The 18,688-nt window shown below is 40.8% G+C and overlaps 1 protein-coding gene across 3 annotated transcripts in view; it reads right to left on the bottom strand.

Moving 5' to 3' along the window:
• Positions 1-3,866, bottom strand: part of HACE1 (HECT domain and ankyrin repeat containing E3 ubiquitin protein ligase 1) — a 49,894-nt gene extending 46,028 nt beyond the window's left edge. For all 3 annotated transcript variants that reach the window (XR_010720064.1, XM_066179488.1, XM_066179489.1), the window contains exon 1: positions 3,715-3,866. Coding sequence is in view for 2 of the 3 variants with exons in the window: in XM_066179488.1 (XP_066035585.1) it covers positions 3,715-3,790 (76 nt within the window). In the remaining variant the exon portion in view is untranslated. The remainder of the gene's footprint in view (positions 1-3,714) is intronic.
• Positions 3,867-18,688: the final 14,822 nt, after the last annotated feature.

The following is an 18,688-nucleotide window of genomic DNA, read 5'->3' as shown; positions in this document are numbered from 1 at the left end:
TAATAACTATATTAATATGTGATTTTTTATTATGGACAATTATAATTTTTCCCTTCAACAAGCTATCCATTTTTGAGAGTACAATCTTCACAGATTGTTCGTGTAGATACCAACTTATGACAGGAGGGGCTATGCTTTCTGAGAACCCAGGTATATGGTTTCAGGATATGGAAATACAGGTCTGTTTTTACAAAATTTTTATTTTCAAGCTTTTCCTCATCACCTTCATTGATCCAAAGTTACAAAGCAATCATAACAGAAACAATTAAAACAGTCCCAAACAAGCACAGCATCTCATGTCCTTTACACACTATGCTTCTACACATTCACTACTTCCACTAGGTAGGCAAGGTGATATTTACTGAATATTAACTAAAGATTCTTCATAATTATGAAGCAGAATCCAAGAAACTCTTATCATGCTGCATCTATGCTATTTGCTGTTATTATTGTTCTACAGTGCTCCACGATTCCTGCTGCTATCACCTATTTGAAGCTGTGTGTTCCCAGCTAACAAATGAAAGAAGCAATGCTAATCTATTATCACCTTTGAAAAATGAACAGAGATAAGTCAAATTCAAATTATATTTCACCAGCTATAAAATTTTTAAAACAAAATCTAAAGAAATCAACATTACTTATAGCAAACACATGGTGCAAGAGACACAAGCCTCTCAAAACACGAAATTATGACTGAACACTGCAGAGAGTCACCAACCACCACAAAGTTCCAGTTTGAACTCTCTACATATTGTTCCTTACAGCAGAGTTCTGTGAGCATCAGATAACTCCATCTCCAACACACACCCCTAGAATTTGATTGCTGGGGGAAGAACAAGCTGGGAGGGAGGGGACACAGAGAGAAAAAAATCCTGAAATAAAATTAAATAGAAGCTAAATAAATATCAATTGTGAAAAATATTTGAGCGCTTCTTACAAATCTATCCATTATCAGCTCCCAGTATACACAGAGTAAATAAATAAATAAATCTTGAGCTCTGTTTCACAGAGCTCTTGGCAGGAAGATAAAACTTTCCAAATAAAACAAAAAAACCAAACTTAAGAACATCAACTAAATTTTAAACATGACATCTTTATATATTTCCACCATCAAGCCCTATACAAGACACTAAAAAAAGGTGAAAAAAACTTTAAAATATATCAGCACACTTAAGTGAAATGCTTAATATTGATTTTAATTAAATTTAACTATATTGCAAGTATAGTGAAGTAGAAAAAGACAACAGTCAAATACGAGTGTAGCTGGGCCATAACAGGCATTCATGGCACAGTTACAAAACTAACTTTTTGCTATTCTATTAACAGAAACTACACTGTGGAGTCTATGCAGATTTTCTCAGAGTTTTTCTTTACAGAAGTAATTAAAAGAGTGGACTAAGGAGTTTTTATGCCTGTCTTTGGTGATTATTTTCTCTAGTCATAAAAAAACTCCAATTGACATAAACTACATGACAGCAGGTAGAGAAAAAGCATTATACACCTCATGGACTCACCAAACTTATTTGCTATCTAACTTGCTTGCATTTCAAATCTTTATAAAGACACAAAAAAAAAAAAAAAAAAAAAAAAAAAAAAAAAAAAAAAAAAGACACACCAAATGCAGTGTCAGAGCTTTGGGCTGCAAGACCTGCTTTTCAGGCACTGAGCCTTAACAGCGGCATCCAGAAATTTGTGTCAACTCCTCAAGTGTCCAGAAAACAACTGCTGAAGGTACTTTGGCAGAGTGATTAAAAAAAGAAGTTCTACTTGGAAGCTCAGGGTATTCACTGGCACTGGACTCAGGTATTAACACTTGCTTAAAAAAAAAAACAAAACAAACAACCACTTGAAATTCATCATCTAGAATCCTGCCCTGGCAAGATACACTTACTACTTTATTTCCTCAGAGACAATGTTGTGAAGTTGGCAGAGATAACAATCTTAAAGAAGTGTCAGTACTGCACACAATACACTAATGGCTACAGCACATGCAATGGAAGTTCAATACCTGGATTTATTGCCTTCTTCAGCATAAGTAAATTCAAACATACACCTCCACTTCCTGTGAGAGAACTATGACTCTCACTTTAAGGATGGATGTATCTTTCAAATTAAATGTGAAATTAAGGTTATTCAGACGTGATGGGGAGTGTGGAGGGAGATCATAATTCAAGAGGGCAGACACAGCACACAAGAAGCCACCAAACTACATATTATCCTAGACCAGGATGGAATATTCCAAGCTGATCCTGTCAGTACATGTTTGGAACAACATCCTACAAGCCAAACCTGCTTCTCAAAAAGAGCTTGGGCAGACCTGCATGAACCTAAGGAACACCAAGGTCAAGAAAGAAGAGATACCTAACGAGCTAAGAAGGACCCAAAGTTGGATGGCCACTGAACAGAGACCTTCTTGGAATGCGATTTGAGACTTTAGTGTGTTAAGCTCATTTATCTCCTTATATCAGTCCCACTGATTTGTTCCATACAGTTCCTAGGAAATGCATAGAACTCACATTCCTTCTGCACTACAGGGTGATAGAAGTACTTGTTCCAAAGGTCTCAGAGCTTGCACTTGCCCTGCCATTCCACAGACGTAACTACCTCTGAAGTGTAAGATAAAAATGCCCAAGATGTGAAGAAAACAGACAAAATTCAGAATCAATTTGCCTGCATTATTACTGGAGTAAATTTAAAGCAGCTCCAACTGATACAGGTTACACAAAGCGTTATTCGTATTAGCATCTTCAATTAGTTAAACCGCTGCTACTCCATTATTTCTCTAAGTCTAAGCTTAAGTTAATAGTATTACATCAATTTTCACTGCTGCCATTCAAAGGCTTACAAGCAGCAGCGAAATCTGCCTGAAACTTGCCTGTCAAGTGAAATTTGTGAGCAACTGCACTGGAAGACACTGGAACTGCGACAGGTGACAATAAGTGAAGGGTGCAGTAGCAGAGTTCAGGAGAACACCAGGAAGTCCAAACAGGGAATGCACAGAGAAAACAGAACATTACTCCCTCTCCTCCACCACTGGCGATGAAAGCTGGCAGACAGGCACCCAAAGACTCATCCATAAAAGCAAACACTGAAGAAAGTACACTGACAGTACATAACTCACAAGAACAGAAATTTTTCATATCCAAGAGTTTTACAGTTAGTCCTCCCAAAAACTAGACCTGGCTGGAAAACCAAATCACTTGCCGTAAGAGCCTGAAGCTCTGTGTTCAAATCTACCCTGGAACCAGCATCCATGCCAAGTGGCTTAGAGACAAAAAATTAGGATGTGACGGCTGACAGTGACTTACAACACTTTTTCAAACAAAATTCAGCACCACTTAAAAAAAAAAATAATTAATTAAATAGATAAAAACACAGAAAGACTTGTCATCACTACTCTGTCATCGACGAGGCACCCGGCGAAGGTTTTAAAAGCGAATACAGCCGGTGTCCGGCACCCCGGCCACGCACCCGCCCGGGCTCAGGGGCGGCAGCAGCCGCAGGGATCCCCCGCGCCCCGTGACGGAGGCGGCGAGGAAGGGGGGGAAGGAAGGGAACGCCGCTGTTGCTGTCAGCGCGACAAATGAACAGAGCTTGCCACAGGCGGAGAGAGGAAGCCCGTTCCCAATTCTCCCCAGCCGCCCCGACTCATCCCCGCCAGCCCGGGCGCGGAGGCCGCCGGGACCGACCGCTACGTCAGGGCCCTGCTCCTACCGTCCGGCAGCTCCACGGTGCGGGCGCGGCGCAGGGACCTCGTCAGCCGGTTGAGCTGCTCCATGGCTCTCTCCATCCTCGGAGCGCCCAGCGCGGAGCCGCGGACAGCCCCCGCTGCCGCCGCCTGCCCTCAGCCCATAGTGGCGCTGGCGGCGCCGAGGCCGCCCAGGCCGCCGCCACCCGGGGAGGCTGCGCGCATGCGCGGGGCGGAGCTGGGGGCGGCGGCGGTCTCCCTCAGTTTGCCTTTTTTCCCGAAGGAAGGAAAGGGGTGAGGGGCATGAATTTTCAAAGCTCGTAGGAAATGGATCTTTAAACGTCTGCGTGCTACTAATAAATATAAAAAAGTGCTGCCTTCTGAAGCCGCCCCTGCCTGGTGATCCTGCCCGTGCGGGCTCATTTCCCTGGAGCCACGGAAGGGAATGGGGCTGCAAGCGCACCTGAGCGGGACAGAATCACAGAATCGATCAGGTTGGAAAAGTAGACTATTTTGTAGTAGACTTCATAATTCCAAAAAAAAGTCACTGTCCTTGACTCACACAGGAAGCTCAATGCTGCAAGCAGTCTCAGGGGGGACAAGAGGTAGACTGTTTCTTTTCAAAAAAGATAATACCATCCCTAACAGTTAAAACTGGTGCTTGCAGCATTTATTTTTCTACAAGAAAAGTTTTCTCCAAAAATAAAAATTGTTTTGTTTTCAGGATTGGGAGGAATACAGATTGTTGTCAGAAATGGAATGCAGGACTATGTAAAACTAAAAACATTCAGCTCTTTCACTCTGTTTTTTCCTCTGTACATTCTTCATAAAGACATAAAAACATAGAAGAACTTTATGCTGCAACATAAAAAGTGAGGAATTTATATTGATTTTTCTGTGTTTAAATGAAAGGAGAGATTTGTGGCATAAAGACTTAGTAAACTTTGGATCTCAGGTTTTTTCACACCTTTTCTGTCATTAGATTGCTAATTATTCACAAAGAGCCTTCTCTGGACAGTGCTGAGCCAAGGATCCAGTCCTAAACTGGACCTTTGGTCGTCACAGAACACCAAAATATAGGAACAAATTCAGTATGTGGGAAAGTGCATTTCCTCTATAGTTTGTTGTCTCCTTTTACAAAAAAATTAAAGGATTTCTGCTCAGATTCAGTTCAACAGGCCCTTATAATTTACAGGAAAACTATGAGACAGGACTACTTTGAAAAGATACCAAATCTCTGCAAAAAGGAAAAATATTAAATACTTAGAAACAGATTTTTTTAAACCATTTCTTTTATTTTGCTTGCAAAGAATTCTAGGTTCATTGAGTCCAACCATTAACCCAGCACTGCCATGTCCAGCACTAAACCATGTCCCTAAGTACTGCACAACTTTTAAATACCTCCAGGGATGGTGACTCAGCCACTTCCCTGGGCAGGGTGTTCCAGTGATTGAAAACCCTTTTGATGAAGAAATTTCTCCTAATATCCCATCAAAAACCTCCTCTGATTCAACTTGAATCTGTTTGCTCTTATCCTATCTCTTGTTACTTAGGGAGATGAGAACAGCCCTCACCTGACCTACTCCTTTCAGGTAGTTGCAGAGAGCAATAACGTCCCCCCAAGCCTCCTTTTCCCCAGGCTAAACAACCCAAGTCCCCAAGCCATTCCTTATAAGACTGTACTCCAGATCCTTAACTCACTTTGTTGCCACTCTCTGGACTTGTTCCAGCACCTTGATGTCCTTCTTGTAGTGAGGATTTCAAACCTGAAATACAGGATTCAAGGTGCAGCCTCACCATTGCTGAGTGCAAGGGTATCATCATTGCCCGGGTTCTGCTGGCCACACTGATTCTGATACAAACCAAGATAGCATGGTAGTCCATCAAGGAATGAACTAAAAATCTGAAAAGAGTATGATATTTTTATGAGATACTCCAGATAGACAGGCATGAGCCAATGTTCTTCCTCTTGCAATTCCATTTGCCTTGATTGCATTCCCTAGCAGTCAACCCTAAGTGCAATCTGAGCCCTTCCTGGAAGTAGCTCTGCCAGCAGAGATTTTCTTCTCCACTGCATTGCAGTCTTAGGAGTCAGCACATCTTTGGAGTGTGGCTTGGAGCCATTTTTCCCAACAGCCATGTGCTCCTTGTGGGCTGAGTCAGCTTCTTCTGGACATGCCAGCAGACTAAGGTTGAAAACTGCCCACAGTGTGCTGGGACTTGCCTGCAATGAAGATGAAGCTATATAACTAAGGACCTTTGCGGAATTGTAATAGAGATCAACTTAATTCACAGAGATCTTCAACTATCTTTCTCCTCCCCATGCTGCCTTCAGAGAACATAAGATATTCACAGGCAACATGTGCATAGTGCTTTCCCTCTGCTCTTGAGGGGACTTGTCTTCATAGAATCAAAGTATGATTTGGATTACATGAGACTGTAAAGGTCATCTAGCTCCAACACCCTGCCATGGGCAGGGACACCTTCCACTAGACCAAGGTTCTTAGAGCCCCATCCAGCCTGTTCTTGAACACTTCCAGGGATGGGACATCCACAACTTCTCTGGGCAGCCTGTTCCACCCTCACCATTCTCACAGTTAAGAATTTTTTCCTATATCTATTCTAAACCTGCCCTCTTTTAGCTTAAGGCCTTTCCCCCTTGTCCTATCACAAGATGCCCTTGTGAAAAGTCCCTCTCCAGCCTTCTTGCAAGCACGCTTTAGGTGCTGCAAGGCCACAGATCTCCCTTGAGCCTTCTCTTCTCCAGGACAAACAGCCCCAACTCTCTCGGTCTATTTTCATAGGAGAGGTGTTCCAGCCCTGTGATCCATTCTTATTGCTGGATGTATAACTCTTTGGGACTGAGGAAATTAGATCAAGGCACTGCAGTCAGAGAACTGTGCATAATCCCAATGAAAACAGTAATAGAGGATCTACACATATCTCTGAGAATTCCAGTGCTAACACAGCTGCATGTCTGTCCTATACACTAATCCATGCAGCTGTGTTTTAGTATATCTGGCCATGTAAAATGCTACCACAGTGGAACTTCAAGCAACATTTTTTGTCATTGGATAAGCTTTATATATGTGTACATGAATCCTTCTTTTTCCAGAGATTTTTTGGATTCCAAATTCTACCTTTCACCTTGTTACCATTAGTATTGAAGGTAAGAAAATGCAGCTTTAAACTGTTTCACTTTTATGTGTTATTTGTACTGGAAATCCATTTTTAATTTGCATATCTATCTTAAAAAAAATCAATGCAACCCCACTTTTTTTTTTTTTTGTCAATGGGGTTAAAAGTCAATAATAATAATATGGATTATCTCTACATTTATTTCTACTGTCAAAAGAAATGTGAACTTGGCTGATTTCAGATTTGATTTCTGATCCTCATTTTTTGTGCTATAGATGCCAAAGCAATATTAATAGAGGCTGAATTAATTATTATTAATAAAATATTTTTAGGTTTTATTATTAGCATAATAATGATTAATTATAATAATAATGATTTTTAAAATCACAAAATAAGGTCTATTATTTCTGTACCTTTTCTTATTTTTGAGTAAAATGACCCTATGGAAAAAGATGCTGGCTTTAATCACTTAATGGGATTTCTTGAAGTCATTTTAATATATTATTTTAATGGGCAAATTAGTTCCCTAGATAACATTGAAAATCATGTTCTAGAAAAGTACAAACTGTGCATTCTTTGACTGGGTTTCTTTTCATTTTAGGATGAAGAAATTCCATCAAGGAGGGAAAATTGCTCAGAGAGGGCCCTGAAAGCACCACAGCTGCTTTGATTCTGCCAACTGACAGATCAGCAGCTATGGCTCAGGACATCACAAAAACTCCCCATCACTTTTTGTGGTTTTATTTTATCTGCCTTGTTGAACTATCTTGCCTTTTATTTCTTTGCTGTTTTGCACTGTGAACTATATTAAGTCCTGGTTTCTCTTTCTGAGATTATGGCATGGCTGCAAAAGAGGTTTGTTTTTTTGTTTGTTTGTTTTTTAATAAGGTTTAAAATGTTATTGTCTATTTTTATGACCCATATGATTTACATTGTCAAAAATTCTAAACTAAAGGACCATCAGTTACAGCTTGTGCAGCATCCATTTCTATTCTCTGTGGAGCAGTTAATGCTACTTGACGCCTACCTACATTTTCTTAAAGCTGGGTTGCTGAAATTTCTCAAAAATAATACGTCCATATTATTTTTCAAGGTATATTTTTAAACTTTCTCTTTGTCTAATTCAGCCAGGCTCCTGGTCTGAGGCAGCTCCTACCAGTTCTATTTCTGCTATATTTGTGCAATGTCTCTCTTGCATTAATTTTTCAAAAGGAAGCTTTTATATGCCTCAAAACAAATCCAGAGTGCTCAAGGATTAGAGTGAAGATACTTTGAACTATTTTCAGAATGCCATAGCTCTTAAGTTTGCATTGTCTTTACAGGAGCTGGAAAAGCTTATGACTATGTTTCATTTTTAAAAAGTATCATCACTCTTCTTTTAGTAAAACCCATCTTCTGCACTAATCATTTTTAAGAAAAAAAATACCAAAGAGAAAGTAAGATGTAAACATAAGGTCTTTTTTCTGCTAATCATTATGCTTCTCTCAGTGTTAGTCTAGGTGGAATCAGGGAAAAGCCAAGTATTTAAACACCTGCTTGGCCAGGAAGAAATCAATAACCATTCTTTCCTCGTCTCTCTTTCGCTGGTGATGTTGTTTCTGCAAGATTATTTCTGGGTGTTATGTTTTTACTACCACTTCTCTGGTTAGTTGTGTTAGCGCCTTTATTCTGTGCAGCAGGAGCTCTCTACAGATTTTAGGAGAGTTTTATCTCCAGATAATGATGGCCATTTCTTTATATTCTCTCATGTTTCTAGAACATGCATATTTTCAATTCTGCAGCAATAAACATGACTTAAGGTCCTGTAACTCATCATCACTACACTCAAGCAGAGATCAAAAAAAAAGGAAGCCTGCAAGGTGAAAAATGCTGAAATACTATGTTACATGATGAACAACAGCCTAAAAATGTTGAATGAACAGTGGAACCATTATTTTGTTCCATTTGCTGCAAATTTTGAGTTTATGATATGCTGAGGTTTTCACTCTCTCTCCCTGTTTCAGGTCCTTGTTAACAGTTACAATTCATTCAGGCTGACACTATTTTCTGTCATTCTAGAACTGATTCTGCTTTGAAGGACAAGAAAAATCTATTAATTTGGTCCTAATCAACTCATTTTCATCTTGGGAGTATCTTAAAACTCCCATCAGTTGTTGGCAGACAAGGAAGCATTCTGTCAGTCAGAAAAGTTCAAAGGAAGGAAATCTTTCTTTTCTCAAATAAATAAATGGATTAGTTACATACACAGGGTTGATCTATCCTCACTTGATAAAATAACTGAAGATACTTGTTCTGCTGTTTCTCTGTTACTTGCTGCTGATGCTGCACAGGTGGATGCCCCTTGATATCCCAGACCTCATGTAAAGCATTCCTGCAGATATTGTTGATGCCTACAAACAAGCTAATCAAGTACCAACAGAAGATTGCAGAGTTTCAAATAAACATCCCAATTACTTTCTAGCTTTGTATCAACACATTGCCAGTTGCAAACATCTGTCTAAGAAAGAAACTTCCACTTTAAAATTTAGAAGAATGTGACTATAGACCCTCTAAACACAGTTCCTGAGATTAAAAAGACAAAATGTGGCAATTTCTATAGTGTTTGTACTGGCAAAAATAGTATTCTCTGAAATGAATCCTATTTTGCAGAGATAGAAGGTGCATCTTTTACCCTTGCACCACACTAAAATACATGATGAAACCTTGGGGAGTACAGCTGAGTCCCAGCAACTGTCTTGATTCAATATATGCAAGAGGCAGGTCTCACTTTATGCATTCTGCTGGACATGGTAACTTTTAACTCACAAAAGATAAAACATTAAAGAGGCTTTCAAACCAAAGGAGACTCCCTTGTTACTCTAGCCAACACCTTGAAGTTTGCTTAGTGTTCCAGGATAGGATTACTAACAGTTTTACAAATATTCGAGATGATAAATATTATCGTGTAAGCAGAGACACAATTAAAGAGACTGTGATTGCAGTGGTAAGAATGCTTTTGTGCATTAACAATTCAACACCATAAAGCTCTGCGGGGGAAATAAAAAAGAGAATTAAATTTTGATGCAGAATTAATTCTTTTCTCAGCTCCCCGGTGGGGTTACTGAATAATTTTCAGAATCGTGTGGCTAAAACCTCCTCAGTAACATAGAGAGGATGTACAGTAGCTGGTTAAGCCAAGGGATAAGTCCAGCCTTTCCTAAGAAATTCGGGCAGAAGGCGTCATAAGAAAAGCTACCACAAGATGTCAGTCTTAATGAATTACAGTAGATTATTCTGATTGGCTCCTTTCTGATAAGTAACCAGGCAGGGGGAAACTATTGATCATGCTGAAATATTTGCGGAGAAAGTGATCTAGGAATAATATCACTGGTCCTAAAGGTATTCGTGAAAATTAACAATCAGATCCAATTATAGCCTCTGTGTTATATTTGTTTCTTCTAGAAGATTTAACCCTTCTGCTAGGGACTCACAGGAAGGACATGGCAGGGATTTGTCCCTCCCCACTTACTCTTTTCCACACATTTTCTCAAAGCATCTTCCATCAGAGATGGAAATTCAGACTATATAGACTTTGGGCTTTTTCCTGTAAAGCTAGTTTTATTTTCCTAGTAGTCTTGACCATGTTCTAATCCTACAGTTCTGAATGTTTGTAAGATAATAAGAAAGTCCAATTTCCATTTCCAGTCTAGGCCTGGACACATCCAAGTGGCAGGTATTGATCATTGTTCCTGGAATACTTTACAATCCATCCCCCCATAGTTCATCATTTGAGCCCTGACAAAGGAGCTGTGCTCTATATTGCTTTTTTTGAGGGATACTGTATTTACTTCTTGCTACTCACACCAGCACTGTTCTTGTATTTGCTACCTGTTTGCTCACCAGGTTTACATTAGCTACTGCCAGCAGTCACAACCTCCTGTTATTGTTGTTTCTGCTGGTTGTTCACACTGTGCTGCTTTGCTCTTCTCTGATCTGCAGCAAAACTGCTGTTTGCTTCTGCGCCTCTGATCAACCCTTTCTATCTGCAGTCCATACAATCTTTCAGTTGTGCTTGAAAAGTTGAAGTGATATCCAGGATCTGTAAAGAGACCTTACAAAAAAAGGCAATTTCCTGCAGGATCTTTCCCAGATTCTGAAAAATACAGACAAAGCACCAAAATATGCTTTGACCTAGATTTGCTTTCGCTTCCTTTACTGTGAGATCCAATGACAAGCTGCAGCATTTGCTTCCTCAGCAATCACAGATAGGTTACCCTTAACACAATTAAACCCCTTACAAATCATCTTGTAGCTGAAATATCCCAGGGCACCACGACACTCTACCAGGAAATTGCACTCTGAATCTTTGGTTCCTTCACTGGCTCACTGCAGACAGGCCATCTTATGAGATCCTCACAGAGGCTGTCAGCCTCCCCTGCACTCCACACCTCCAGCCTTACAAACCACTTAACTGAAGTTGACCGACTCTTGGCATTCAGCTATTAACTGAAAGCAATTTTACTAAAGTTACTTTATTAAAATTTAATTCACCTTCTGTATCTTCAGGTTTCATAATGCACTGTTTGATGATTGCAAGTCTCCCTTGGGGCATTTTCTTCTGCTTTCTGACGAGAGCAGGCATACTAATATGCAGATTAAAGGTGCTGTGGGGCTTTGCTCTGGTCTTCTCAGTGGTAAGAAGATGAAAGAGAGCAGAGACACCACTCTGCAACTGTGTAATACTAATCCCAAAACAGGAACACACTCATACAGGGCAAGAAGGGAGATGATGCACTCCTGTGGAGCCTCCAGTAGTCTGAACCTGCATCCTGAGGCTGAAAGTCTTCTGCCATCTGGGACAAGCATGGCTGCAAATGTAGGTTATTTGTGTGCCTGGTTGAAAGATGACTCATGTTCTGCTGGGATCTGTTCTATGCTTTGTAAAATGAATGGGTTGTAGTAAGATGTTTCAAAATTTAGGAGGGAAAATATTTTGGGATGTTAAAGCTTTTTCCTTTTACATAATTTATAGTAATAGTATCCTTTACTTACGATAATCCTTTGCAAATATTAAAAGTAAAAAGGTAAAGGATGAAAACCTGGGTTTTTTTCTTGTTTCTCTGAACTTCTGTCCTGTAATTTGCCTGGAATCTTGTCTGGTTTTTGGTATGTAATCAGTTCATTCCTGTGTACTTTCTGTTCTGGAAAGCAATTAGACATATTGGCCACTAACACAGTCACAAGGGATGCAGAATCATAGACTCAGGAGTTAACTTACATTGATTTAGTGCTCATCAATTATTTTATAATGAATACCACTGGAATGATGCAAAATGTCAGCAAGACAATGAAATTCTAGAACTTATCTAAAAATATATCTGACACAGATAATTTCTGCAGAAAGTTCAATGCTTCCAACTGAAAAAAAAATCAATTTTCAGATCAGTCAGATAACAATATTTATATTTTTCAACTCTTATAAACACCCTGTATTCGAATTTACCATTTATAGAGCTTCTTCATGTCACAAGACTGAGTAGTGTAGCACCCCCGCTCTTACACTAGAAGCTCATGAAGCACTTGGTTTCATGGGTATCTTTACATTAGCCACTACAAGCCAAGCTCAAGTTTCATTGAAGACAGCTAATAGAGTTACTGTATTCCATTAAAAGAGAGTTTTCTTTCCTTGTCTGATGCTTAATTGGCTTCTTAAATGTGATTCTCTCGTTCACCGCTCCTCAGTATGTGCTTTTCTAGTTTTACCATTTTAAGACAAAGTTCTTGTGCTGGTTCCAGCTGGGGCAGCATTAATTAACTGTGGCTCTTATGGGGCTGTGTTTTGGATATGTGCTGGACACAGGGTTGATAATACAGAAATGTTCCTGTTATTGCTGAGCAGGGCTCGCACAGAGCCAAGGCATTCTCTGCTTTCCATACTGCCATGCTGGAAAGGAAGTTGGGGATGCATGGGAGACTGGGAGGAGACACAGTCAGGACAGGTGATATAAAGTGACTAAAGGGATACTCCAGACCATACTGACATTATGCTATACTTCCACAAGTATTTAAAGTGGAAGGAAGAAGGGGAAATTTGAAGGGACTGCATTTGTCTTCTCAAGTCTCTGCTAGGTGAGATGGGGCCCTGCTCTTCTGGAAATGTCTGAACATACCTGCGCATGGGAAGAAGTGAATTAGTTCCTTGTTTTTCTTTGTGTGCTCGGATTTTGCTTTCCCTATTAAATTGTCTTTGTCTCAACCCACGAGTTCTCTGGCTTTTCCCCTTCAAATTCTCTCCCTGATCTCTCTGGTGGGGGAGTAAGTGAGCAGCTGTGTGGGGCTTGGTTGCTGGCTGGGGTTAAACCATGTCTGTCCTGTTTTGGCACCCAATGTAGGGTTCAAAGTGTTTGAGATAATGATAGATTTGATTGGGATGTGGCAGACTGAATTTACATCTGATAGTGGTGTTTAGCTAGTAATGGGCAGGCTCCTTTGCTTCCATGGGGCTTGCCTGCCTGACTGTGTTGTACTCATTATTGGCTGCTTTTCACTTTCACTGCTGCTGTACTGCTTATCACCTCACTCTGTTGTGCCTGGGAACATTTTGATAACAGCCATGGTGATGTGCCTGGGCTGGCAAGTGGCCAGTCATTGCTGCTGTCTTCTGTGCTGCTGTACTGGACAGGCTGGAACCCCATTGTGAACTCGAGTTGAGGGGACTGGGATGGATGAGTGAGTCCACAAGAGAGCAGAGATACATATGTAGCCCATGGAGGACCCCATGCTGGAGAAGGTGAATGCCTGAAGGAGGGTGTGACATGACCCTGTGAGAAGCCCATGCTGGAGCAGGTTTGCTGGCAGGACTTACGACCCCACAGGGGACCAGGGGTGGAGATTGTAATGGATGTGCCTTTAAACTGTTGTAAGCTATTATTTGAGTTGTATGTTTCAGGAATTACTGTAACAGGAACCACCCAATGAATGGAGGAGAAGCCTTACAAGAGGCAGTTGCAATGCAGCAGTGACCTGACCTGAGCTGGCTTTGGTGCCCAGTAACTCCCCACATACACCACCTTTCCTGTCCTGAGTGACCATAACAGATGGAGCCCAAAGTCATGGACTACATAAATTCAACAGACATTTTGTGGACATTGTGTGGACATTTTGCAGGGGTGGTCCACGGGCTAAGGGAACAATATCTGTGTGTTATACCAAAGAATTGGAAGGGGTATGGTGATTAATGAGGTCGTACTGAAGAGTGTGGGACCTGAGCATGATATAAATGGTATGGAATATGCTGGTTTCAGCACGGGTAGAGTTAATTTTCTTCATAGTGGCTCCTATGGGGCTGTGTTTTGGATTTGTGCTGAACACAGGGTTAATAATATGGAGATGTTTTTGTTATTGCTGAGCAAGGTTTGAACAGAAGCAAGGCCTTTTCTGCTTTTCATGCTGCCATGCTGGAAAGGAAGTTGGGGGGTTCAGTGAAGACTGGGAGGAGACACAGGCGGGACAGGTGACCCCAACTGACTAAAGGGATATTCCAGACCATATTGACATCATGCTCAGTATATAACATGGAAGAAAGAAAGGGGAAGTGGGGGAGGACATTTGGAGTGGTGGCAATTTCGTAAGTGACTTTATCTTCGTAAGTCACTGTTACACATGATGGAGCCCTGCTCTTCTGGAAATGGCAGAACATCTGCCTGCCCATGAATAGCAATAAATTAGTTGCTTGCTTTTCTTTGCCTGTGTGCTTGGCTTTTGCCTTCCTTATTAAACTGTCTTCATCTCAAACCCTGAGTTCTCTGGCTTTCACCCTTCCAATTATCTCTCCAGTCTCACTGGTGGGGGAGTGAGCAAGCAGCTGCGTGGGGCTTGATCGCTGGCTGGGGTTAAACCACGACAGTCATAGATTGATGTTTCTTTCAACAACAGTTTTAACCATTGACAGTGATGATGATAGATGATGTATACCTTCCCCCATGGCAAGACACTAATTCACAATGCATTTCCTGCCCTGCATTCCTACGATTGCCCATCGTATCCCTTATCTTCTATTCTGCCACTTTTATTTTAAAAACTTGCCCACCCGTAACCACTATCGTCATCCACCTACTCTGCGTCAACTTGCACTATCTCTTGGGACCTCCCAAACACAAACAGGCAGAAAATAAACCAACCCAGACCTGATAATTGTTACTAGTCTTCGGTCTCATTTTTCTCCTTGCACTAGACCATTTTCCAGAGGGCAGGATAGGGCTAAGGACTGTGCCTGAAGAGCCAGCCAAGCAAATGGGAATGTTGTGTTCCTTAAGACAAGGGGTTTTTTTAAAGCTTGTGGCAAGGCTATGGACGGATAGGATTGGGGGTCTTACCTTGGGTTTAGCTTCCAAAAAAAAACCAACAAAATTTAAAAAGATGATTTTCCAGATTTCTTTTTTTGTGTGTGTGTGTTTTCCTGTACTGCATGAAACCCATATTTGGATTTTGAAATTTTCAGACCTTTCAGGATCTTGCCACTCACCTTTTTTCTCCCTGAATTTGGACATATGGCAAGGCTCCTGTGCAACAAGGGACCTGCTGAGGGGCAAAACTGTAGCTGGGGAGTCTTTTTTACAGCACGTACCTCTGGGTGCTCCTGAACTTTGTGGCCTCCCTTGTCCTCCCTGCCACAGGGAACTGATCACTTGGGTTTGCAGCTACACCTGGCCCGTGGGATTCTGGATCCAGAAAACAGATGCAGTTTAGTTTGGGGATATATCGTGTAGGTAGCTCTTTGTTTGGTACCATGGCTTGGGAACATGGGCCAGGAGATATTTAAATAAACATCAGTTTTAAAGGATGATTTGGCATATCCACATTTGAGAGGAAATGTCATTCCTGCTCTTTTACTTTCAAAACGCCTGACAAACTATAACACAACTATATAATCATAATAAATAGCAACACTCTTACTTTTTCTTATTATAGTATTTTTTCTTTCTTATGATATCTATTATTTTTCAGAGAAGTTTGTCATTGGGTTATGCCTGTTGCCAAAGAATTCAGCCCTATAATTGAGAGCAACTTTGTAAGTGAAGAGTTAATCATCAAAAGCATATATACAGTTGGGAAAAATAACTGCATAGAATAGCCAGTCTTGTCACACTTGCTTATATCATCTGCATAACTTCCTTGGAGCAAGAACGGGGTGTGAAGCCTGGGAAGAAAGGAAGAGATATGCTGGACAAGAAGCAGAATAGTTTACATCACTCTAAGCTATTATCTCAGGCTGTTACTCACTTCCCTCCCTGAGCTCTTTGGGGCCACCTCAGAGAAATCAGTGAGATGAATTGTCTATTTCATATGCTTCAGACAAACCCTCCATAATTATAGCTCAGCTTTTCTGAAGACAACGTATGTATAAAAAGATTAACTTATGGAAAATAAGCCATGATAAAAACAGCTATTACAAAGTGCTAGAAAACATAGCCATAGCCAAAAAGTGGCATGCAGCCACTGACTGTTGGGTGAAGTTTACTGGTACGTTGGTTCTTTGTAACTTGAGCTACAGAAGCGAGGGAAAGTGACACCCTCTAGCACTCTGCTGCCTGTAACAACGTGTGGGGTGCCAGAGAGGGCACCTGGCAGCACGGAGCAAAGGCACTGTACTCATGGTGTTGGTGGCCATGACTGACAAGCAGACAGGAACGCATAGGAAACGGCAGCAGCAGAAGGCTGCAGAGAGATAAGTACTACAGAGGAGTTTAATTTATTGCCACCATCTTCTAGGGGCTGGAATGAGTTTTCCATGAACAAGCCTCTACTAGCAGAGCCCCATGTTCAGGCCACCTGTCCTAGATTAATTGTAGGGCTGCATGGAGCAGCAAGACCATGCGCTGTGGAGCTCACCAGATGTACAAAGCAGAAACCTAGAGTTTTAAAACTTTTGTGTTCGTATGAAAGAATGTTTAGGTCATGAGGTCAAGAGACTTCTGAGCTGTCACATAAAAGTTGCTAAGACAGCCTAGCACCCTCAGACTGTGCTTGGCTTCTGCCTCCCTTGGCAAGTTTCACAGCTGACACAACTTAAATTAGGGTGTTCTAGAATAAGACATGCCAGATCTCACATTAACGATATACTGTATTACCTACAGATAAAAATATAGAATATGACAGACCACTGGGATGTTTCCAGTTCTTGAAATGACCTAGTTTCTGACTATTCATAAAAGTAGACAATAGCTATTTTAACCTGAAACTTTGATTTTTGTACTGCACCTAAATAGTTAATCAAGGAACAAAAATTATTATCTAAACATGTTAATCTAAAAAATTACACTCAGATATATATACAAGAGAAATACTATATTTTTGTCTCCATCTTTCAAAAAATACCATCAATAAGACTGGAACAGGGGGTGAATAATATTTTTGGTGAGTTTTATATATATAGCCAGGGTACCAGATTCCTTGTGAATAAGCAAATCAAAATCCAACCATAAAGGAATTAATATTGATCTACTTACATACAAATTTATACCCTTGTGTAACATTTAAATAAAGTTTTGGGGAGGTATCTATCCCCATGCAAGACCTGATTTACATATGGGTATATATGTTAAAAATTATTTAACCAGCTATTAAGCAAATCTGATTTCTGGATAAGCCAACTCTGCAGAACTAGTGTGCTCCAAAGGTTTAATGTTCATATCTAATCCTGATTATTCCTAATCTTAAGTCTGAGAAAATCCTCTACACCCCTCTGCAACACCTGATCCTGATTCCTGGATTATCTTATTAATTGCTTATTAACATGAGTCATCTCCTTTTTAAAATATATACTTTACATAAATAAGACCTCAGCACTGCTCACTCCTAATTGTCACTCTCTTATGCTATCATGTCTCTTAGGTATTCTAGGTATACTGTAGAAGAAAAGAGCTGGAATCCCCTAAATTTTGGACACTTTTCTTCTGCTCCAAATACAGCACCAATGCATGGAGAAGCAACGTCAGAGATTTCAGAGGATTTGCACCCACTCAGCACATACACCACAGTGCCAATCTTATCCATCCTGTGCTTCTCTCTCTACAAGTAAATCTGTGCCTAGGACTGTTGCCTTTGGTTGGGACTGAAGTGTCTGCACTGCTACATTGTTAAAGGAGTCCCTGGAAAAGTCTGGCTCAGGCACACCTCTCCCAAGCAATTCTCAGTCATAGCTAAGGAGCTGTCCAAGGCCGGGAACCATTTCCAATGGGGCATGCATACGGCCACCCTCATTTAGAAACAAGGGCCATTACTGGCTGCTGTGTCAGTTAACTAGTTTGTTAATTAATTGACTCATAAGCCAATTCCTTCATGGATTTAATGTGAGTTCATTTTATTTTGAAGGGCTGGTGATGGCTCCTAGCAGATGTTTTACGCTGGGTATGGTAGAAGGAACGTCAAGCCTCCCAGAAGGCGTTACCTCCATGCAGGCATCATCTCTTTCATGGCATTCACATGGAGGAATGATCTGTCTCCCTCGGTAAATCAATGGAGAAGAAAGAATAAATAGAAAATGCCATTGCACCACCTAACAATGTAGGCAGTTCTACCTCCTCACCCAGCTCAGAAAGAGTGAAAAAGTATGTCAGGGACAGTCAAAGTTATGAAACTGCTCCTATCTAAGGAGTTTCTAAACACCCAAAGACAGAGCTGGGGATGAGGAAGAACATAATTGATCTCTGTAAAGACAGGAATAGCACAGAAAAGGTGCACACCAAGTGATTACGAGCATCAGTGAAATTTCCAGGCAGCATTTTCAGTATGAACAAAAGGAAGGATTACTGCAGACAGCACAAAGGAAGGAAATCAGAACTCATTGACACAGGACACTGTAGTAGCCCAAAGTATAAATGA

The sequence above is a fragment of the Chamaea fasciata genome, unplaced genomic scaffold, assembly GCF_029207755.1.
Source record: "Chamaea fasciata isolate MVZ Bird 193981 ecotype frontalis unplaced genomic scaffold, bChaFas1.0.hap1 SCAF_3, whole genome shotgun sequence".
Lineage (NCBI taxonomy): Eukaryota > Metazoa > Chordata > Aves > Passeriformes > Sylviidae > Chamaea > Chamaea fasciata.
Note: the sequence above shows the minus strand (reverse complement) of the source record. Positions and strands in the feature narration are given on the sequence as shown.